A 23,035-nucleotide genomic window follows, 5' to 3' on the forward strand; every position below is an offset into this window, starting at 1 on the left:
TGAGAATAGAGAACTCGCTAACGCTCTGGACCCGCGCTAGCCAATCACGGTGCGACCATCCCTCGGGTCTATGGGATGTAGACTATACCCCCTTGTTTACAACAACATGCCTGTGCTCAGCTGATCGCCCCTGGACTGCAATCTTTTATTCTTTTATTCATTTGTCGGTGAATCTGGTCTTGTCAGGCATGTGTAGAAAACACAGTAGTGCGTTTGGATTGAATTTTACAAAGGGAGGCGTTGTTGGAGGATGAATGTGAGAGTTAGAGAAGGAATTGACGACTGGTGGTGATTTCACTGCGGCTGTTTGTGTCGGTAGGCAGCTGATCTGTATGGCATGGCATTCATTGTAACTGTGAATCACTAACGTTATGATTATGTTTGAAGATTAGGTACATTTTATGCCTTAAATATCTAGGATTTTTTTCAGAGTTCTACCAGTTAATAATATGACTGCAGTGAGCTACAAAAATATTTGGAAATGTGCCTATTTTGATTTGATGTATAATACATTTTTATTTATTTATTAATGATTTACAAATCCAGGGTATCGAAAGTACCTGTTTGTGCTCTTTGGGAGTTAATGTTACTTATATAAATATTGAACAAAAGGGAGGGTTGATGAGTTGGATGCTTTGGGTTATTATGTGTCATCTTGTCACAGATGAGATGTTACCATGAATTTAATAGCTCTGCTCATGACACCTCCACTCAGTAGTGAATTATGATGTCCCACATTACCCAGAACCATCCCCTGGCATCCATGCCTTCCTCTTTCAGCACGTATCAAACCTACAGTACCGGATGAAAAGCACTACACTATATGTGCTCTATGTTAGCCCTTCCTCCATCCATACTGTATCTCAGTGGTTCTCAACCTTTTCAGGCTGTGACCCCCCAAAATAATCATATTTTAACTGGGAACCCCCCAGATACATATTGTGAAAATACAATCTACAAGCTCACAACGCCTCACATTTTGTTTAGGTATTAAAAAGGTCTTAAAAGTCCTTAAATTGTCACTTCACTGTCATCTCCCCCCCCCCATCATCACTGGTTGAGAACCACTGCTGTATCTCACCCAATATGACATAATCAGTCATTTGTTTCAACCACATCAGACTAATGGGACAGTTGAGCCACTGGATGAGATCCTCCTGAACAGAAACCTAACTGTTTACTTTATTATGTCTCTCTCACTTTAAATTTCACTCACTCACTAACACTATACATACATACTCTACATTCCATCCAATGTGAGTTTGGACTGTATGAGGAGTGTAACCCTGCACTTTCTGTCATTTTGACAGATATTGCAAATGCCTTGCACTATGTACAGTAACCAATAAACTAATAACATTTTGAGTGTAACTTCGGTCATTTTACTGTATAATCTCCACTGATGTGGCTTAAAACATTAACATTGCATCTCAAGTCATTTGCACTGAATTGCACTGTTGACAATGACGTTACTGTAGGATACAACATATTAGATTACCTTTCTTCTGTTAACATTATTTTCTATCATGATGATTCCATGATGAATACATGATGAATATTCACTTGCCACTCACTTGCCTAAACATTTACTAGAGAGAGCATACAAATAAAAAATGTCACTGCAATGTTACACTATCATCTATTATTGGCGGAGTCTGACGCACCAACATCACACTGCACATGCACGTACTGCTGTACTGTAGGTAGGCCTACATGTATGAGCATGTGACAAATAAAGTCTCTTGAATGTTGAATATTGTTCAGCCCTAGATGGATGTACTGTGTGTCTGTGGGCAATTAAAGATATTTTCCTGCTTGTAATTTCATAAAACTATAATCTTTGTAATGTAATTTAATCAATGTGTATGGAGTAGAATATGTTAATTCAATATAACTAGCATATCTGGAGTGGTTGGAGGTGGCCTGCCTACTTTTCCAGAAATTGGTGTCAGGCACCTGCTGGTTAAAAATGAAAAATAACATTATATGTAGCAGATTATTACTTGGATTATTATTACAGTTATTATAGTTCGGATGTCTTTGCAATTACCTCTCTGTCGGGTGAGTGAGTCAATGGACATAAAACTCATGGATTGTAGCTTCACGGATCTATTCCAGGGACAGTTTTAGGCTACGGGTCATGCCTGTAGTGGGATGTCTGGGCTTGGATATTGAATGCAAGTCAATGGAAGGTCCAAAGTGGTTTGTGTGTGTGTGAAGTGTGTTTGTGTTTCTCCTCAGGATGGCGTCTCTAACAGAGCAGCTGCAGGAGGTGCGTAGTCGTGCGGAGGCCTGTCTGTACTCGGGTGGTACGGTGGTGGAGGTGAGGGTAGGTGTGACAGCCATGGCCAACCTGCCCCTGCCGCCTTGCTCCAAGTATTGTCACATGGCTGCTGAGACCATGGTGATCGAAAACAGCTTTGGCAGCAACAGGAAAGAGGTAAGAAATGAGACGCTTTGTGTTTTAGGTGAGAATATAAGAAGGGACATTTACTGCTTTGTGAGATAATACAGTGTTGAGTGTCACGAAAGAGGACAGATGCACTGCAACACAAGGACATGAGCTAAGTTGACGCCACCTGTCAAAGATCCTGGAGATGCTTTAAATAATCATACTATGGTTGCATTTGATTAGTTAAGTTAAATAATACAATTATTTAAACATTCTTTGTTTGCGTAAGCTTCCTCTTTTTGTTACAAACTGAGCCATTTGTAACGCATCATAAGACCAGAAAGAGAAGGAGGCTGTACAGCTACTACTAGATCTAATCACAGCCGGTATAAAAGCTTACATTCAATATAATGGGCGTTGGGCGTGAAACACTCCATTCTTCTATATCTGGCAAATAAATATACTCCTCTTCTCTCTTCTCTTACCCTCTCCTCCCCACTCCTCTCCCCCAGACCTTGGCTTCTCTTCAGAGATTGTCTACAGCATTGAACATCCTTGAAAAGTATGGCTGTAACCTCACCAACCCCAACAGGCCAAAGTACTGGAGGACAGTCAAACACAACAACCCAGTGTTCAGGGCAACAGTTGATGCTATACAGGTACCACATATTCACACTGTAAGAAATCTGACCAATGACCACACCTCCTGTTTGGTTAACATCTTAAGAAGAAACTGTGTGTGCACTCAATTAAAGGAAAGGTTTACAACACGGATACCCTATGGGCTTTTCGATTTTTGCCAATTATGGAGTTTTCTTCAGTATACTGTATGTATATATGTAGTTCGTTGCTCAGTCTGAATGAGTAATATCGTTTTAAAAATTGTTAGTGATAATCTATGATGTTCAACTACCAAATAATAGTTTATGGTAAGTTAATTAGTTTGTTAACATAAGTCATACGTTGACATGGTACAGTTTGTAAGTGTGTTTCTTCTTTTACTTGTTTGAGATTATTTTCACATTTAAGTAAGATCTTTATCTATTTATTTATTTTACAAATAAACTTCAGCAACATCCTATTGAACATTTTGGAGTCAGTTGCTTTTGTCAGATTTCTTCTATTTCAGCTTTTCAGGGTTTTGTGTCAAATGCAAACTCTTTCCCTCTTTAATTTCTTCATCTTCCTTTTCTCAGGGAGGGAGGGCGGTACTGTGTCTCTATGGTTACTCCAATCAGCAGCCAGATGGCCTCAGCTTCCCTGATGAGGTCATGGAGCCTGATGTGTGCCAGGTTGCCACGGTAACACTGGAAGTGATGAGCTTGAGGATGGAACTGGACATGCTTGTTAAGGTGTGTGTGTGCGTGAGTGAGTGTGCGGCTTTGCAGATCGGCTCATGCCAGGTCATTGAGTCGCAAGACATAAACGTATTGAATCTCAAGCAGAAGGAGTATCGTTGGCCTTACCCAAGGCACAATGAGACTATTTAAAACAGCAATATGATTAAACATTTTGCACAAGACAATACAGTAGCATCCATCTGCAACTGTACAATACATGACATTCGCAGATTGCATTTGATACAGTTCTAGAACTTCTAGTGCTTATCTTCTGGTTTTGATGAACAGGTCAACTGCACTAGGCACAAAATACTTTGTGTTTAGTTAAAGCCTGTCTTGTGCTCATCATTGTCCACATTTCAACCAATCCAATAATGTTGTGGGCGGGACATTGAGACAGATTACTAAACTGTACCTTTCAGAGAGTGTTCGCTGTGTCAGAGGAGCGCATGCATAACTTTTTTCAAAAATAATCGTCTGGATTGACAATCGTTCAACCCCTAATATTTTAAACAAACTGCATGTGTGTGCGTGTGTGTGTGTGTGTGCGTGCGCGCGCGCATGTGTGTCTTTAGTGTGTTTGTGTCTGTGTGTGTAATGTTGATAAACTGCTGGTGGAGTGAAGTGAACCAAATCAAACTCTGAAGCATTGTGCTGATGTAGCAGGGTGGGATTTAGATCCCCCTTGTTGTGTGCAAGATCAGCCAAACCACCAGCACAGCTTGTTGTCACAGGCCTGATTTATGCTTTGGTGACAAAGATAAGTTATTTTTAAGGTATTTTTGTAGAGCAACATTTTTGCACGATTGTCTGACATATTTGTTGATCCAATTGATCCAATTGATCCCATGCCTGAACTTATACTTATAGTAGGAATGTTGCTAGCTCTTATGCAGAGTGAGTTGATAAGCATAGCATCATCTTAATGTGTTTCAGGAGGCTCATCCCCATCCTGAGTTCTATGAAAGAATCATTCCAGCACTAAGACACAAGGTAGGAAATTGATAAACTTCCATTTTATCCAAGATCACTTCAATTCAAGCTTCATTTGAACCAATATACTAATTTCATTGAACTAATAATACACTTTTGTGCGATCCATTTACAATTCAGTAATGTGGACACTGACTGCAATAATTATGTTGTATTTAGATAACTAACTTGTCCCATGCACAAAACATGCTTTGCCTTCAGAACTGCAATTACTGTAGATATAAATGTCATTACATTCCTGCCATGTTAACCTGAAGATGAGAAATCAAATGTTAAAGTATCACAATACTGTAGGAAACAACGATAGTACCTTTATTAATCATTGTGAACAGACATTAAAATTTAAATAAAACTTTTATACTGTACATTAGCAGCATCCAGTTTATTCTACCAAAGTTTAATTGTGCTTTAACTCATGAAATGTGGATTGGTGAATGGATGCTTTCCATTTCAAGCTGTTTGCAGGCATCTCTTTGGACAAAATTGACGTTATATTCATCAAGTTTGAGCCAAGCATACTGACGTTCAAAGTAATAAATACAGAGCCATGATTCCTTGTCATTTCCAGAATCGTATTCAGTATAATGTTATGTTTTTTTTCGAATTCTAAGGTTTCTAATTCACTCACCGACACTTCCTGCCGTGTCTGATTGACTCATATCTCATTTAGGATGTCGGCCTCAACACGGATGCTGTGGTCTATCCCTCTTCCTCCTCATCATCTTCCTCCTCCTCCTCCTCCTCGGGCCATCGGGAGGGCCATCCAAAATCTCTGGCCTCCTCCCATCACCAGCACTCCTCTCGGGAGAGCAGTCAGGGGCGTTCACTGTCCCTAGCCCACAACAGTCCCAGGTCTATCCAGAGCTTTGGGCCATGGCGCACCACTACAGCCAATGCATCCACCTCCACCAATACCAACAACTCATCTTCCAACAAGCACCCAGGTCAGACACAAATCTGAATTGCTTTTGCATTACTTCACATATATTAATTAATTAATCTACAACACCTTTGGCATTCATCAAAGATCAGACATGAGTGGCATGAGCTCTAGTCAACTAAACAACAGGGTTAGTGATCAAGTAAATAGAGTGCCAGGAAAACAATTAAGTGCTACAAGTAACTAGGTTAGCAGGTAGACATAAAACCATGTATCTGTCTAAATGACATACTATTGTAAACATAAACATACTTAGCACATACAGACCGACAGACAGACACAGACCTTTATTGATCCTATGGGGGAAATTGAGTCGCCAGAGACAGCACAGTTGATTATGGTGTTTATCATTATAATGACTTCTCTTTAATTTCTCCAGAAAACTGCACTATCTGCGGAATATTTGCTGTCGCCACTCACTGCCCCACATGTGTCCAGTGTCTGTGCATTGAATGCGACAGACTGTACCACTCCTACCCTGAACGAGCCAATCATCATCGAACGACAGTGACGTCATCGTCGTCATCTAGAAGCAGGAAGAGCCACAGGTGTGCAGGGTAGAATAAGTGGTTGAAGTCACAGAAAAGGAACGGCAACATTATTGTGGCCTCTTGTTTCACGCTCTGTTTTTCTCTCCCACCATTTCTCTTCCTCCTCTTGCCTTTTCCCTTTCCCTCTCACTGCCCCATCCTCTCTCTCTGTCTCTGTCAGTAGTTCATCATCATGGCGTTGTATTCACTGCAGTAAAGTCAACTCCATCCAAGATGTGCTGTGTGAGACATGTGAGCGCCCCCGCTTGGCCTCAGCTGGATCTACAGCAGACGACTCTCAGCCTGTCACCACCACTGGTGGGTGGGTGGGTGGGTGTGTGTGTGTGTGTGTGTGTGTGTGTGTGTGTGTGTGTGTGTGTGTGTGTGTGTGTGTGTGCATACTATCGTATCATATTGTTTACCGAGTAGAGCCTGCTCACTGAGGTATAGCCTAATTTAGACTTTATTTATTGATCAGATCACAGCTTTTCAATCCCTGGTGGATGTTTATTGAAGAAACCCTAGTGTGCCGGTTCTGCTGTAGTTCCAAAATCTTTATTTTTAAGTGATAGTCACAGTGGAGAGAGACCGTGAACATGCATAGAGAGAAGGGGAGGGATATGCAGCAAATGGTCAGGCCTGCTGGGAATTGAACTGGCGACTCGCTGTCAGGCATTAGAGCCCATGTGGTACCACTCGGCTATCGGGTCGCCCTGTGGTTCCTAATTTTAATCTGGACATAACCCAGGAGAACTCAACACATAATTTGTATACTTTACTTGTTCTATCAGTATTTACTATTTTGGTGCATGACACCCAAGCACAACTAAGTATAACTCAGGCTTTAGGGATGAAGTACACACCGGGAACGTTTATTCTGTGTGATTAGTTTGCATTAATTTGAACTGCTGTATGTATGCAGTATGTCATGATTACATCCACACGGAATATTATGCAGTGATAAAGCAACATAATTACTTTTCGAAACAAGGTCAGTTTAAAAAAATTGGCATTTATAATATTGCTGTCCCAAAATTGTGATATCCTCACAATGTAATGTGTGTGTGTGTGTGTGTGTGTGTGTGTGTGTGTGTGTGTGTGTGTGTGTGTGTGTGTGTGTGTGTGTGTGTGTGTGTGTGTGTGTGTGTGTGTGTGTGTGTGTTGTGTAATTTTTTTCTGCTCCAGAGTGGCAGTGTAAGAGCTGCACTGTGGTGAATGCGGCCAGCAGCATCTTGTGTGAGGTGTGTGAACGTCCTCGTCTGGCCACCAGACCTCCGGTCACCCCAACACACCCTGGGGTCACACCACCCAGACCCCCTGCACCTGTACTGGGCATGCCTGGTGACCCTGACAGCCAAGTAGGTTCTGAACTATTGCGTGTGTGTGAGTACTCTCTCTATCTACAGTATCTATCTCTCTCTCTCTGTCTCCCTCCATCTCTACCATTCTCTGACTTCCTTTGTTCTACTTTTTTGTCTCTGTTTTTCTCCCCTAACCCCTGCCCTTTTTTCTTTTTCTTCCTCTGTCTCATTCCCTCTCTCTCTCTCTCTCTCTCTCTCTCTCTCTCTCTCTCTCTCTCTCTCTCTCTCTCTCTCTCTCTCTCTCTCTCTCTCTCTCTCTCTCTCTCTCTCCTCTCCCTCTCTCTCTCTCTCCAGTGGGTGTGTCAGTTCTGTACCTACTTGAACTACTCTCCAGCCACTCTGTGTGAGATGTGTGACCTGGCCCGTCCTGAGCCCGCCCCCATGCCAGTCAAGCTCCGACCCCCATCCCCCGTCAGACGTGTCCCAGCACTGCCAGTCAAGCCCAAAGACCCGCCCTCTGAAGATCCTGATTTGCGGAGACAAAGGCTAATGGAGGAGGAGGGGTTGAAGTTGATTCAGCTGATTAGGGTAACCTTATAGATTAACCGCTCATTATGATTTTACTCCTTACTATTGGGTGCATGCACTATTGGTGTAGTTGGAACTGTATGCCAACATTACAGATGTATTACATTTTTTGTAATTCGCTTTGCATAAGAGCGTCAGCCAAAGCCCCATTTACACCTTATAAACACCTATCCCTGTCCATGGTACTAAAAGTCAGCAGACAGTCAAATGATGAAAAACATTGGACTCCAGAAATATTGAGTACTGTAAAACCGGCATAAATGTACATGTACACTAGTAATCCCTATCAACACCAACTAGCCACAAATGTATATTTAATGCCCTTATATCCTCATCCTCATCAATTGTACTAAAGACAAAAGAAGAAAGATTGCCAGACTGTAAGAAAGCTGAGAGGGAGACAGTGTAGGAGCAATCTGGGAACCCAGAACCAAATGAGAAGGAAAAACAGCGCCCTCTGCTGTTTGTACTATCTCACTTGGCTCTGGGACAATGACGACGTAGCACCCGTGCGCAAGGAAACCAGGGTTTTGGTCTGCCTTCAGCCTTTCACTTCCGGTGGTGCGACTATGTTTTCATTCCCACTAACAATATTTCTACACGGAACACTAACACCACTTCTCCCAGAGAACATGGATCGTTTTGGTTATAAGCCCACTTGTTTCTATGATGAAAGAGCAAGTTAAAATGTGAATATCTTTTCGTGGTTTTGTCTGCTCCGCGGACGCTATTGTTAAATTAGTTTTGGTTGGTTTCGAGTGGGGAAGGATCGGCGGACACGTAAATCCCGCCCACTACATTTGATTGGGTAAAGCGCGGCCTGCTTCCTGATCTGAAGGCACGCCCACTTGTAGCCCAGTGTGTACACGTTATGACAAACCTTCACGACAGATTCCAACGCAGAGCAGAATCTGTTCTTGAGAGATTAGTGTAGGAGAGACAGACGGTAGGGAAGCTGAGAGGAAGACAGTGTAGGAGAGACAGACGGTAGGGAAGCTGAGAGGAAGACAGTGTAGGAGAGACAGATGGTAGAAAAGCTGAGAGGAAGACAGTGTAGGAGAGACAGACAATAGCGAAGATCAGAAGAAGACTGCAGGAGAGACAGACGGTAGGGAAGCCGAGATGGGCACGTTGTAGGAGAGACAGACGGTTATAATTGTATGTTTACAGTCTTTGTCGTTCTCCACCTCTCATTTCTCCTTCAGGATGGAGAGAAGAGAGGAGTGAGTCCTGAAGAGGTGTACACAGGCATGCGTGTAGCCGGCGATGCCAGTATCTTACCTTGTGATTGGCTGAAAGCCGAGCTGCCTCTGTTATTGGAGCAGATCTGCGCTCTGGTAGCATCATCCCCAGCCTTCTCTGGAACTAACAGTGACAATATAAATGAGTACACAGTAAGTTCCATTACTTACATTTATTACATTATTGGAACTATTGCATTGCCATTGTTCATTATCTTCTATTCTTTATTAATTTATTAGTTTTTATTTTTAGGTTGTGTATTTTTTCTAATATTCATTATGCTACGAGGGAGGTGCAGTATATACTGTATGCCATAAACAAACATGGCGGCTGCAGTAAAATGTAAAGCTAAATAGTACACAGTAAAATATATAGTAGGTTCCATGCCCAATCATAGGCGAGTGGTTGTCTTGTATTGTACAGTACTATGTACTGTTCAACAATTACATTTTATTAGGCGAATGCCTAGTCCCTACTTGTGTACTTTTTAATATTTTAGAATGTGTGCACATATAAAAGCAATCCTTCCAAGACGGCGATCCCACCCATGACCCAAAATTGCATTATAAAACAAAATGCCAGACACATATAGATTAAAGGTATGCATGACAAATAGCAAATCTACTGCTCTGGCAAAGATTCTTCTGGGAATCGATCATAACATTGTGTGTCATGTGAGTGCAGCAACCCTAACCTGACACAGCCATATAGCGGAGAAGAACGGAATTGATCTTGTGAGTCCAACTGCTGTGCAAGGTTTCAGAGGCACATGGGCACACACAGTGCCATGAATAATAGCTCTTTGTCATAGGGTGCAGTCCGGTCCAATGTCTATTAATTACGGTGAAAACATCACCTGCCGTGTCAGAGGGAACTCCTTCAGGTCAACCCCTTCGGACCACCCACCTGTACCAGCGTCCCAGTCTTCCACCATCTCTGGTCCCATCTGATCCTATCCGTCATTCTGACAATAAAAGCAAATTAAGGCGTCTCTGTGCCTCTCCCTGTTAACTGTGTGTTTGTAAACAAACCACTTGAACCAGACATACTCAGTTGCCTGGAGTCCCGTAGGGATCTATACTAGGCCCCCTCCATTTTCCCCCTCTACATTAATATCTTTTCAGATAGTCTCAGATTAGTCTCAGATTAGTCTCAGAATAAGGACGCTAGGGTTCATGTGGTTAGGGTTGACTTTGTTCGTTTTGTGTATGTTTAGTTCTTAACTTGTGTGAGTCTGTGTTGTATATTGCGTTTGCCAGGTAAGGTTAGTATAGACAGGAAGAGCTTTTATTTTGTTCCTTTCAGCTGTTGAATGTCTCAGCTATGACTGTCGTGTGTGCTGTTAATGGTGAGTGGGGGGGAGCGGGGATGGGGATGGGGCACTCTCCCGCATCTACAATCTACTTTGTCTCTTGAGAGTATTGCGCTCCAGGTTGTTGCGACTGCACCAGAATGCCAGCGGTGCCACCTCCTGTCTGTACGGAGATTCGGGATCAGTCCGATCAGGTTTGTGTCATCGGCAAGCTTGAGAAGCGTGACAGAGGTGTGCGCAGAGGTGCAGTCTTCGGTGTAAAGAGAAGTAGAATAGAGGGGAGAGCACGCAGCCTGGCAGTGCCCCTGTGCTCAGGGTCAGTGGGCTTGGGATGTGCTTTCCCAGCCTCGCATGCTGCTTCCTGCCCATCAGGAAGTTTGTGATGCAGGGCACAGGGGTTCAGGAGGCACAGTCTGCTGGGAGAGGCTGGATTGTAGGAGCTATGGCACAATGGTAATGGAGTTAGAGCCTGACCGATACATCGGCCAGACCGACATACATCAGTCATTATAAATATTTTTTTATTACATCAGTATTGGCAATTATGCAGTCAATAATAATAATAATAATAATACATCAGACTTACATAGCGCTTTTCTTAGTACCCAAAGTCGCTTTACAAAACAAATCAAAACTATTTGTTGCGCTACATTTTTTTTCTTCCTGAATGAGAAGAGTTATTAGTGACATTACACGTCATTACACATGCATCCATGCGTTGGTTGTCCCACACGAGCCGCCACAGTCTCGTAAATCATGTTTTGGGGTGAGTGTTCGGCACAACTGCCAATCAAATTGACTGTACTGGCCAATCACGGCGTGTCTTTTCCGGGACAAAACACATAACAGCATAACACCTGTTTAGCAGACTACAGCGCGGGACAACCAAGGCATGGATGCGTGTGTAATGACAACTAATAACATATTCATGAAAAAAAAATACTTTTGACCGCAACAAATAGCGTAAGTAGCGATATGCTTATGGGATCTGCTCTATGCTATGAGGGCTGCTGGGGACTGATGGGGAAACTGGACGACAGGGGCAATTCTGCAAATGGACCCCATGGCCAGGCGTTTGGGATCAATATAAGTAGGAAAAAACTCCCACAGTATATGTTATTTTAGTCCGGACTTTAACTCATTGCATCCTACCATAGAATGGCGTGTTTAACCCCAGTGCCGAGGATGATGGGAAGCAGGGGGAGCCAGGTGTGGTCCAGTTGTCCAGAGCAGAGGCCAAACAGGCCTGGCTTACAGCAGGGGGTGACACTGAGAGAGCTGCCAGACAGGCTCTCCGTGACAGAGACGCCAAGGTATGGCATATCCCTCTCTGTAAACACATCAAGTCCTGTTGAATTTTGATAAAACAGTGGTTCTAAAAGGGGGGTCCGGGGACCCCCAGGGGTCCTCGAAGGGGTTCCAGGGGGTCCCCAGCGAAGTGATTCATAGTTAGTCCAAATGGGCCCTTACAGGTCAGTTTGGTTACATTTGACCACTCTCAGAGTTATGTGGGTCCATGGCTTAATACATAACAAACTGGGGGGTCCTCGAAATTAAAGAACCACTGTTATAAAACTATAGAAGCAAGGCTATTGTATCTCTCTGTCCCTTCCCCTCAGGTCAAGGAGTTGTGTTCTTTAGGCTTTGATGATATTCCTCGCTGTCATGAGGTGTTGAGGCAGAGTGGAGGTGAGGTGCGCGGTGCCTTGGCCTTACTGCAGAGATCCCTGCTGGAGCCCTTCCACCAGCGCATGTGGAGCGAAGAACCTGAACCGCCTATTGACATCTATCATCCTGACAAACAGGTGCGAAGAAAGATGTTTGGTCTTTATTAAAGGTGCCGTAAGTGATTTTCTTTTGTTAAAATAAGTGTTCTATAGCTCTATATGTTGGTAGCAATTGCTATACTTTACTTTATTTGTTTATTTGGACGGGACAGTGCATATTAACGAACAATACAATACATACATGTTGTAATGTATATATACACACTATAGAGTGTTTGTTCAGTAACAGGGGTGTCCTCATCTCTCCAGCACATAAGTAAACAGAAAATACTGCACTGCATAGTGTATTTTGCCTTCTATGTATTCTCTATTTTTGCCTTCAATAGTGTATTTTGCCTTCTCCCTATGTCATCCTTCAGCGTATATGTAGGAGATTACTTGCTGTGTACGACCTGCCGAGCTGGGGCCGCTGTGAGCTGGCGCTGTCCCTGCTCCTGGAACGCAGTGCCACCTACTCCCTGGAGGATGTAGTGCAGGCTGTGCGTGAATCTCACGACCGGGAGTTCATCAAGAGGGTGCTGGCCAAAGAATGTCCAATCTGCCTTTCTGTCTTCCCACATAATAAGGTACTCTCTCTGTGTGTGTGTGTGTGTGTGTGTGTGTGTGTGTGTGTGTGCGTGTGCGTGCGTGCGTGTGTGTGCTAAAATATGCATTCATTTCATTAACCCCATACTGTATGTTGTTTCACCTCTCTTTTGTTCAATATTCTTTATTTGCACCTTGTGAGGACCAAATCTCATAGAAATAGAAACATTAGGTAAACCTGCCCACGTGGTAAAAACATGTTGCTGGCCCTCTTACAAGGAAGGGACAATTGTTTGTGTTGATAAAAGATATATCTCGTACATTGTAGGGTTTAGTTCTAGGGCTATACCCTTATACCCTTATGCATAGTAAAACCTCTGCCTCTCTCCCTTCCTCTTTCTTTCTCCTCTTCTTTCTCCCTCCATCTTTGTATCCCGTCTTCTTGTCTCCCTCCCTCTTTCTTTCTCCTCTTCTTTACTCCCTCCTTCTCGTTCTTCCCCATGTCTCACGGTCTCTCCTCAGATGCAGTCTCTGACATCATGCCAGTGTTCAGTGTGCTGTGGCTGTTTCCAGCAGCACTTCACCATTGCCGTGAGGGACAAACACATCAGGGACATGGTGTGTCCCGTGTGCTGGGAGCCGGACATAAATGACCCCGAGCACCTCAACAGTTACTTCTCCACATTAGACATTCAGGTAAAGCCTAAGGGCCTCCGTCCTTAACGTTGTTCCATGTGTACTCTTGAATGAGCAACGCAAGTTCTGTGAAGTTCATGAAAAACTCAACATGGGGTCCAGGCAGGGAACCCTAGTTTCCAGGAGGTCCACAGCTAAATTATTGATCGTTAGTAACCAAATGGACCCTTACAGGTCAGTAACTGTGAGAGCGTACAAATGGAACCAAATGAACCCTTATGGGTAACCATCTGTAACATAATGCCTAAACACAACCATTGCTCTTATACAATACATTACTCTCGAACTTACAGTAGGTTGGCTCCTCTTGTCTCTGGCTGTTCTCACAATGCATCGTGCGTCTCTATTCTAAGTGGCATAAATACCTTTTTGCAATCCAGGGAAGGAGGGCAACAGAGGAGTGAACAGAGAAATCTTATCTTTTGATGACACTTCGCACAATTATATTGTCAACGGGATACATTCACACATAGACACCTTAACCCATTAAAACCAGGAAAGTGTCATTTTAGATTTTAGATTTTAACCACTTTAACTATTATTTTAGACTTTGGCTATTCAAAAATAGCAGATATACAAGCTCATAGCGCTTCGTGCCGCGCTATGAGTTTGAAGATCTGCTATTTTGGGAAAAATCGTGAACACACATGCATTGTGAGGCCCACGCAATTGAGACTGTGGTCTGTAATCGCTCTTGAAGGCTCGGGTACTAACTTGAATTGAATTGAATTTCACTTACAGTTGCGAGAGTGCCTGGAGCCAGAAGTCTATGAACTTTTTCATAAGAAGCTTACTGAACAAGCTCTCATCAAGGACCCCAAGTTCCTTTGGTGTAGTCATGTAAGTACATCTGCTCAGCATTTATTTTGACGGGCATAATTAAGATGAAATGTTTAGTATTTACATGAAAAGTAGACAATGAGCTTCAAACCTCTAACTCTAACTCTAACCCTAGTCGCTAGGTTAAAATGATGTAGCATTTCAATTATGTCAAGACTAAATAACTAACTAACTAAATAAATAAATGTCCTCTCCTCTCCTCCAGTGTTCATATGGGTTCATCTACGATGGAGACCAGCTCAAGGTCACATGCTTTCAGTGTCGCAACAGTTTCTGTGCTCAGTGCAAAAAACCTGTAAGTACACTGTTAGGACTCTGAGGTACTGTAACTGGAAAGAGGAAATTATGCCTCAGTGATGCGCAGAGAAACAAACTGAGTTTATTCAACTGTAATACGCTGTCCGCATCAAGCACTATAACTATATAGTGCCGGTAAATAGCAGATGTACAAGCTCACAACAAGTTGTGCTGCGACGCGTTGTGAGCTTGTAGATCCACCGGCCACCGCCACACCCGCTATTTGGCAATGGATGTGCAAAGTGAACACGTTCTTCCTTGCTCCATGACCAGCTGTTGTACAAAGTTTCTGAACTTATAGGCCTTTTCATGACAAGCCACCACCACCACACCCCTCTCAATCTCAACGTGTGTGTGTGTGTGTGTGTGTGTGTGTGTGTGTGTGTGTGTGTGTGTGTGTGTGTGTGTGTGTGTGTGTGTGTGTGTGTGTGTGTGTGTGTGTGTGTGTGTGTGTGTGTGTGTGTGTGTGTGTGTGTGTGTGTGTGTGTGTTAGTGGGAGTCTCAGCATGCAGGTCTTTCTTGTGAACAGTATCAGTCATGGAAGAGAGAAAACGATCCAGAATACCAACGACAAGGCCTGGCCGGCTACCTGCGCGACAATGGAATCAGTCAGTCGCACACAAACACACGCACACTTGTGCACGTGTGCGCGCACACACACACTATCCATCAACTACCTTCCTTTACAACCCACTAACATTAAACATTGTACTATTGCATTGCTGACTGAACGAAGGTTTCAATGACATATGTCTTACTTTCTTCCCCTCTGCTCTTCCTTGCTCCCTCATATCACCTTCCTTCTTCCCTTTCTTCTTTCTGTTCCTCTGTGTCTGTCACTTCCCTCCCTTATGATGATGCTAACATCATCTCTCTCTTCTCTCTCTCATCTCTCTCTCTCTCTCTCTCTCTCTCTCTCTCTCCCTCATAGCGTGTCCTAATTGTCGTTTCCAGTATGCCTTGTCTAAAGGAGGCTGTATGCATTTCTGCTGCTCCCAGTGTCGCTACCAGTTCTGCAGTGGCTGTAACAACCCCTTCCACACGGTGAGGGTGACTCTGTTACTCTGTGTACTGGTCTGCATACCTGGTCATATTGTCTGAATAATTGTACTGAGACATTAGTTATTTTTGTGGGTATGGGGGTAATTGATTATACTCGATGAACTGGGCCCTATTTTGATTACCAGTCAATAGAGGCAGTGCAAAGACTCTAAAATTCAATGGTGAATTTGAAGTTGTATATTTTCCTTCCATCTCCTGTTTTTTCCCTCCCTCCTTCTCTCCTCTTCTACAACCTTACCTCTCCCTCTACTTTTTCTACTTGACTACTTTGTCAATCTGTCCCTTCCTGTTTTGTCTCTGCATCTTCTCCTTTTCTGCTGTCCTTCCTCTCTCATGCTCCTCTCCTCTCCTCTCCTCTCCTCTCCTCTCCTCTCCTCTCCTCTCCTCTCCTCTCCTCTCCTCTCCTCTCCTCTCCTCTCCTCTCCTCTCCTCTCCTCTCCTCTCCTGTGCAGACATGTGCAGTGGACCAGTGCAGTGTGTCAGGGTTGCATGCCCATCACCCCAGGGACTGCCTCTTCTATCTCAGAGACTGGGAGCCTGGAAGACTGCAGGCTTTACTGCAGGTACACACGTGCGCTCACATGCACAAACATTATGGCTGTTTTATTTGATTAGATTGCATTTCTAATTCTAATGCATCGTTTTATTATTCATTTCTTATTTCTTACTTATTTCCACACAACAAGAGCAACATTTGTTTTGTCCGTGTTTGTGGCGAGTTCCTTCTATGGCTGTGAAATAAATAATCGAACCTCAACTAATTGCCGACTGTGACAAATGAAGCGCAGTCGATTGCACAAATCTATATTGAATTAGTAGGCATGGCTACTGCTCCATGTTTAAAATACCAATTCTTTATTGGACCAAAGCAGCTAAAGTGGCTGAAAAATGGTAGACGACTATAAACCAAAGCCTGACCAAAGCCGTGTTTATTTTGTGTGTTTGTATAGAATAACGCAGTGACCTTCAATACGGACCCTCCACCTGGAACACAGACAGGTAGGGCTGCGCACGCACGCACGCACGCACGCACGCACGCACGCACGCACGCACGCACGCACGCACCACACACACCATAAAACTAAAAGATTAGAACAGACAGATAAGACCAACACAGATAAAAGATAAATCAAATAGGGATTAAAGTTAGTTAATTAATTTAAGGAGATTGAAAAAAAATACTCCCTCTTATTATCTCCAATTCTCTGTCCTCTCTCTCTCTCTCTCTCTCTCTCTCTCTCTCTCTCTCTCTCTCTCTCTCTCTCTCTCTCTCTCTCTCTCCCTCCCTCTCATCCATCCCTCCACCGGCAGGTCTTTGTGGAGTTCTGGAACAGAAGGATGAGGGAGGACAACAGTCAGATTCAGCCTGTGGGGCTCACACTCAGCCTGGACACGCTGGGCTCTGCGAGTATGCCTTCATCCACAACTTGTTTAGTTACATCTGAAAAATTATGTTTCCATGCAAGCAGGGGTTTTTACGTTATGATTTTCATTTGAGAAAGAAAACATCACTTTAAACTGTGTGTCAAACCTCTTTTGATTGTTGTTGTTGTCAAGTGAAGACGCATCAACCTAGGCCTGTCACAATTATCACATAATTGTCTGATCGCAATTATTTGAGATAATCACAATTATTTTGCATCGTCAGAATCGTTTCCATTTATCTCTATAAATCAATCTGTTGAAAATGTTTCATAAATGTTGAAATATTTTTTTTAAATAGCGGAAATAGCAGATCTACAAGCTCACCACTTTTTTTTTAAGTATAAAATGATTAAATATGGCCTATCTGATCATAGTACATCATAGTTATTTTGATTATTATATTGGTACCAGTCATTCTCAGTAAGTCCTATGTATATTTAACTTATTTGCCATATCTGCCCTGTGCCAATTTCCATATCTGCCCTGTGCCAATTTTCATATCTGCCCTGTGCCAATTTTGTTTAAAGGGACTACACCATGATTTTTTACTTTTTCTTCTTTTTTGTGTGTTTTTGGTCTAATAGAGGTAGGGGCTACCTCTCTTCTATCCCAAAAAACACCCCAGTTTGAACACTCAGGCTTTCACAGCAAAAAAATAAAAACTTTACTTTTTACTTTCCACACAGAACTAGGAGATAACATGCATACAAACTGGCTCAATAGCGCCCCGTGCCAAACAGGACAATGTGGTATTGCAGGTGAAAGTGCTTTATAAGCCAGAGAGAAGTTAGTTGGAATGAGTATGTCTGAGGCTTGATTTAGGCTCAATCCTTTTGAAAAACGTTTGAGGGACATTAACAATATGATATTAAATATATATATTTTTTTTAAATTCATGGTGTAGATCCTTTAAAAAGCCTAAAGGTCAAACAGAAATGTCATTTTTATTTATACGTTCCAATATTCAATGCCAAAAACACATTTAAATCGTTAGTCGCAATTATTTGTATGAGAATTAATCGTCAACTACAATTTCGTGATTGTGACAGCCCTAGCATTACGTTGTTCCAGATTGCTTGCTAGACTAGCAGTTACTACTCTGCTGCTCTCTGGTCCTGCCTCTGCTTCACTGTGCCGTCCTGCACTTGAAAGAAATGTGAATTGTTTCAGTCTGGCACAAGGCACTGAAAAGAGGTCAGGTACCTGGGTCTTGACTGCTGAAAGCACTACCTCCATAGGAAAGTAATGATGAAACAGTTCCAGCGCTTTCTTTTACAGGTCTTCAGTGGACACTGCCCTAAGGTGGAAACGGTTTTTCTTCAATATAGAAAGAATACAGTTTTCTACTGACCAAGGGGTCACCAGTTCCTTGAAAGAATATATCTCTGCTGTCGGGCAGAAACCAGCTAACTAAATTTTTCAGGAAATGAAAAAACAAAACAAAAAGTGGAGTTAAGAGGTTTTGTCCATCATTGATAAGAACAGCTGAATGGACCTCCAAGCTCACAATGAGGTTAGAGGTCAAAAGGGCGTGGAGCCTGGAGCAAAACAAGCTAACTCTCCACCCCCCTTTGGTGGAGTTAGCTGGTTTAGCAGACAGTTTGAGGATCCTATGGAGTTACCTGGTTTTGTCAGAAGTGCTTTTTAATACTTTTCATTGGTTCAATATTTTAGTTTATTATTTATCATATTTCTTATTTGTATAAGCATAACATTAGATTGTCAGACTAGCATTTGATATTGTAATCATGTAATTTGTAAATATGTTGGTAATCTAGGAAGCACTACCGGGAGTACCTGGTGAGTCTGATCAACGGACACTCCATTGACCCAGCACCCCTCTTCAATGCCAACGAGTTGGTACTGGCCTGCAGGAGATACCAAGTGGATGACGCAAGAGTTAACACAGAGGATGACTTCACCTTCTACAGCAGAATGCTAGAGGTACATTAACCCCATGAAGTGAACCCTAGCATCTCTATTCTGGGGTGAACATTTGGCAGAAATAGCATATTGAGCTTGAGGAACCGAATATAACATGACGCCACTTCAATGGACGCGGCCGCCATGTTCTTTTCCGTCGCCCTGTTACTTTCAATGGTGTGTGCGTTCTTGATTGACAAGCTCACTATGCGTTGCACCGCTACGCTATAAGTATATGTAGGTTTTAAGTGGTTAACATCGTGTGTGTGTGTGTGTGTGTGTGTGTGTGTGTGTGTGTGTGTGTGTGTGTGTGTGTGTGTGTGTGTGTGTGTGTGTGTGTGTGTGTGTGTGTGTGTGTGTGTGTGTGTGTGTGTGTGTGCGCATGTGCATGTGCATGTGCATGTGCATGTGCACGCACGTGCGAGAAAGAGGGGGGGGGGCAAACGGCGTACAAATTGTCTATTGGCTGTCTTGTAAAGATGGCCAGGCAATCAGCCCAATAAGCCCAAGCATACAGAAACTGAATATGTATACACACACGCACACACACACACACACACACACACACACACACACACACACACACACACACACACACACACTGTATATTGCATACATATTAATATTATTATGTAATATCATAGTATTCAGCACTAAGACTGTGTGTTACTGTCTCTCTTTTCTCAGAAATTGATGAACGAGGTTCCGCTAGGCGACAAGGTCCCACGCAAGAAATAAAGACAACACCCCCCCCCCCCCCCCACACACACATCTTCTCTTGATGTTTTTATTTTAAACAGCCAGCATCTTTCGAGAAAAATTGCCATCTACCAATATATGTCAATCTAGCTGATTACTGTGAGCTCAGAAACTTACTTCAGACTGATGGGTGGTTGAATTACACTCATGATCCTGGCATCTTGCATTCTGTATTCACGTTGGTACAAACTTTTGCAAAGTTCTGCTCAAGGATCCCACATCTTCAAAGTGATGATATGAAACAGTCAGTGGTTATTGCTTTCAGGAAGAAGCACTGTTCCACCTCATCATAACTTTCTTCTATTCTACGTATGGCTACCATTGTCTTTATTCATGTGATGGTGGCATAATATGTGCAATTTGTGTGTGTGTGTGTGTGTGTGTGTGTGTGTGTGTGTGTGTGTGTGTGTGTGTGTGTGTGTGTGTGTGTGTGTGTGTGTGTGCGTGCGTGCGTGCGTGCGTGCGTGACGCGTGCGTGTGAGTGCATGTTGGTGCAGGTGCCATTAACTTTACTGTGGAAAGACGGGACTTAATGGTTGCATATGTTTCAGGTGTTGACTTGGAGATTTAAAATATGCTTTTGAAAACTTCCTTGTCCATCATAATTGAAAATACAGACCTGTCACACTGTAGTGTTTACACAGACCTTGCAAATGTAAAACCTTTGATCTCTCAACCAATGTCAGTCTCTGGAATCTTGGATAAAAAGCTCAGACAATAAATTAGAGTGGAAAGAAAATGCCTTTTTCAAATCAATGACATTATAATGGATTTGCAGATTGGCCCATCAATGAAAAACACTTCCTTGAAGCCTAAATCATACTGTACTTCAGTGTATGGCCATGTCGCTAACTGACAATCAGTTACTTAACGCATCACTATGTAAATTTTAACAACTACGGTATATAGCATATTATGTACCACAAAATTATAAAATTGCATGTTTAAGCAAATAACAATTTGCCAAGGCAGAACTGCCAGTCAAAGCGAAGATTCACAGCGTGTCCTCGCCGGACATGCTTGCAGAGACTCTTGTGTAATGAAGTCAAAGACGTTGGCTGCCATGTTATTTGTGTCCAAAGTGGCCACTGATACCCCAAACTACATAGTGCTGCTTTAAGTTGAGTTACATGGTCATGCAACAAGGTATACATTAGCCCAAAGGATCCCTGGCTAATGAGCCTTATATGCCTTAATACGTTATAATTGCCCCCTATAACTAAAAACAGCTTAAATATTTTATCTATTTTGAGTGAAAGATCAACTATTTCTAAAATAAATAAAATATTTAAGGTGTTTTGCATTTTTTATTTGAGTTACAGAGGGCAATTATAATGTATTAAGGCATACAAGGCTTTAGCAAGAAATGCAAAGTGAGTATTGCAGTATTCACCCTGAAAATCACTTTATTGTTACCCTGCCCACATGCATGCGAGGCAGGGTATTGTATGTGTGTGTTTGTGTCTGTCTGTGAACAAAATAACTTGAGAACAGATGGGGGGACTTAAGTGAAACTTAGTGGGAAATTATCACTCCTTTGGGGTATTTTGTGTCATTGTACATTTGCACATACGTGACATTTGTTCTCTGCATTTTCCGCTCCGAACTATTTGAAGCAAAAGGTTTCTCAAAGAGATGATTAACTTTTTGGTTGAAAATATCCAAGGTTATGGTCAGAATCAGGAACTGATGGGTGGACTTTCATGAAACTTGTCCATGTTTTATGCTCTTTATTTGATTTCAGTCAGACAAATCACATGATTAAAGATTATTTTGTTGATGATGTACGAGATGCATTTACTGTCGGTGGATTATCTTCATTACTCCCTCATAAGTGTAAAACAGACACCCCTGGGATGGCTTTGGGCAAAAGCAAAAACAGATTTACTATGTCAACTGGTTCCACACAATTTGATTATAGGTAAAATGTAACATTTAAGTTAGTTAAAAAGAAATTATGTCAACTTATAATAATAATTTCATTAATTTAACTAGTTTAAAGTATTTTTTCAGGGCAGTTATAACTGGGTAACGCTGTGGCTTCTGATTAATTTGATTTATTTAGCACCAAATATAAAAAAGCTTTACAAAAAACTGTACACAAATATAAAAAAGAAAAGTGCCAGGAGGAGGGAAGAGGCCCAAAGGGCTTATACAAGGCATGCATAACCACTTAATTAATTTATTTATTTCCAATACAAGATGGGGTCTAATAAGGGTGTGGCTTAATGTGATGTCAGTGCTATGACATCGGTCATCTCCATATTTAGGCAATTTGACCGACACGTCAGTATGATGCGAAATAATTCTAGTGCTGGGGTTATTAAAGGAGTAGACAGGTGTTGTAGTGCTTAGTGTTGATAGCAGCTATGAATTTCACACAAGGGTTTGGAGATAGTGGAAAAATGAAAGATTATCATTACACAGGTCCAGTACAACATCACTTTTCTCCATATACTTTCAATGGAGGTACTGTGCTTGCTCTTGCCGGAGAAGACTTCTCCATCGTTGCTTCAGACACCCGACTTAGCGAAGGCTATTCAATTCATAGTCGTGACTCTCCAAAAAGCTACAAGTTAACACCCTCTACTGTCATTGCCTGCACCGGGTTCCACGGTGACTGCCTGACTCTGACTAAGATCATCGAAGCCCGGTTACAGTTGTACAAGCACTCGAACAACAAGACGATGACCAGTGGGGCCATAGCAGCCATGCTGTCCACCATCCTGTATGGCAGGAGGTTCTTCCCCTACTATGTGTACAACATCATCGGAGGCCTGGACGAGGAGGGCAAGGGAGCAATCTATAGCTTTGACCCAGTGGGCTCCTACCAGCGAGACACCTACAAGGCTGCAGGGTCAGCCAGTGCTATGCTACAGCCACTACTGGACAACCAGATTGGCTTTAAGAATATGGAGGGTGTGCAGCATGTTCCTCTGACCCTGGACAAGGCAATCCAGTTAGTCAAGGATGTATTCATTTCAGCCGCAGAGAGAGACGTCTACACTGGAGATGCTCTTAGGATCTCTATCGTCACCAAGGAGGGCATCAAGGAGGACACTGTCCCACTGAGGAAGGATTGA

At 42.7% G+C, this 23,035-nt stretch overlaps 2 protein-coding genes across 4 annotated transcripts; both read left to right on the forward strand.

Annotated features, from left to right (window-relative positions):
• Positions 1-124: 124 nt before the first annotated feature.
• rnf31 (ring finger protein 31) lies at positions 125-21,696 on the forward strand. Of its 3 annotated transcripts, none has more exons than XM_080441184.1 (24): positions 125-315; positions 2,242-2,440; positions 2,905-3,051; positions 3,589-3,744; positions 4,669-4,725; positions 5,396-5,669; positions 6,045-6,213; positions 6,377-6,513; positions 7,381-7,553; positions 7,851-8,084; positions 9,290-9,478; positions 11,796-11,951; positions 12,258-12,443; positions 12,785-12,991; positions 13,473-13,646; positions 14,388-14,486; positions 14,692-14,781; positions 15,277-15,391; positions 15,715-15,827; positions 16,298-16,408; positions 16,796-16,844; positions 17,157-17,253; positions 19,049-19,214; positions 19,881-21,696. In XM_080441184.1, the coding sequence occupies exons 2-24, from the start codon at positions 2,243-2,245 to the stop codon at positions 19,929-19,931; spliced, it is 3,348 nt and encodes a 1,115-aa protein (XP_080297310.1). In that variant the 5' UTR covers positions 125-315; position 2,242; the 3' UTR covers positions 19,932-21,696. The 3 variants fall into 3 exon arrangements, with proteins under 3 accessions (XP_080297310.1, XP_080297311.1, XP_080297312.1); XM_080441185.1 differs by having other exon boundaries at positions 6,380-6,513; XM_080441186.1 differs by lacking the exons at positions 19,049-19,214; positions 19,881-21,696 and having other exon boundaries at positions 16,308-16,408; positions 17,157-17,254.
• Positions 21,697-22,321: 625 nt separating this feature from the next.
• On the forward strand, positions 22,322-23,035 carry LOC308094261 (proteasome subunit beta type-1-like; the record flags this gene model as incomplete). The annotated part of the gene is made up of 1 exon (XM_080440802.1): positions 22,322-23,035. One exon carries the CDS (start codon positions 22,322-22,324, stop codon positions 23,033-23,035), a length of 714 nt encoding a protein of 237 aa, XP_080296928.1.

The sequence above is a fragment of the Gymnoscopelus braueri genome (assembly GCF_963280865.1).
Source record: "Gymnoscopelus braueri genome assembly, chromosome: 10".
NCBI classification, from domain to species: domain Eukaryota; kingdom Metazoa; phylum Chordata; class Actinopteri; order Myctophiformes; family Myctophidae; genus Gymnoscopelus; species Gymnoscopelus braueri.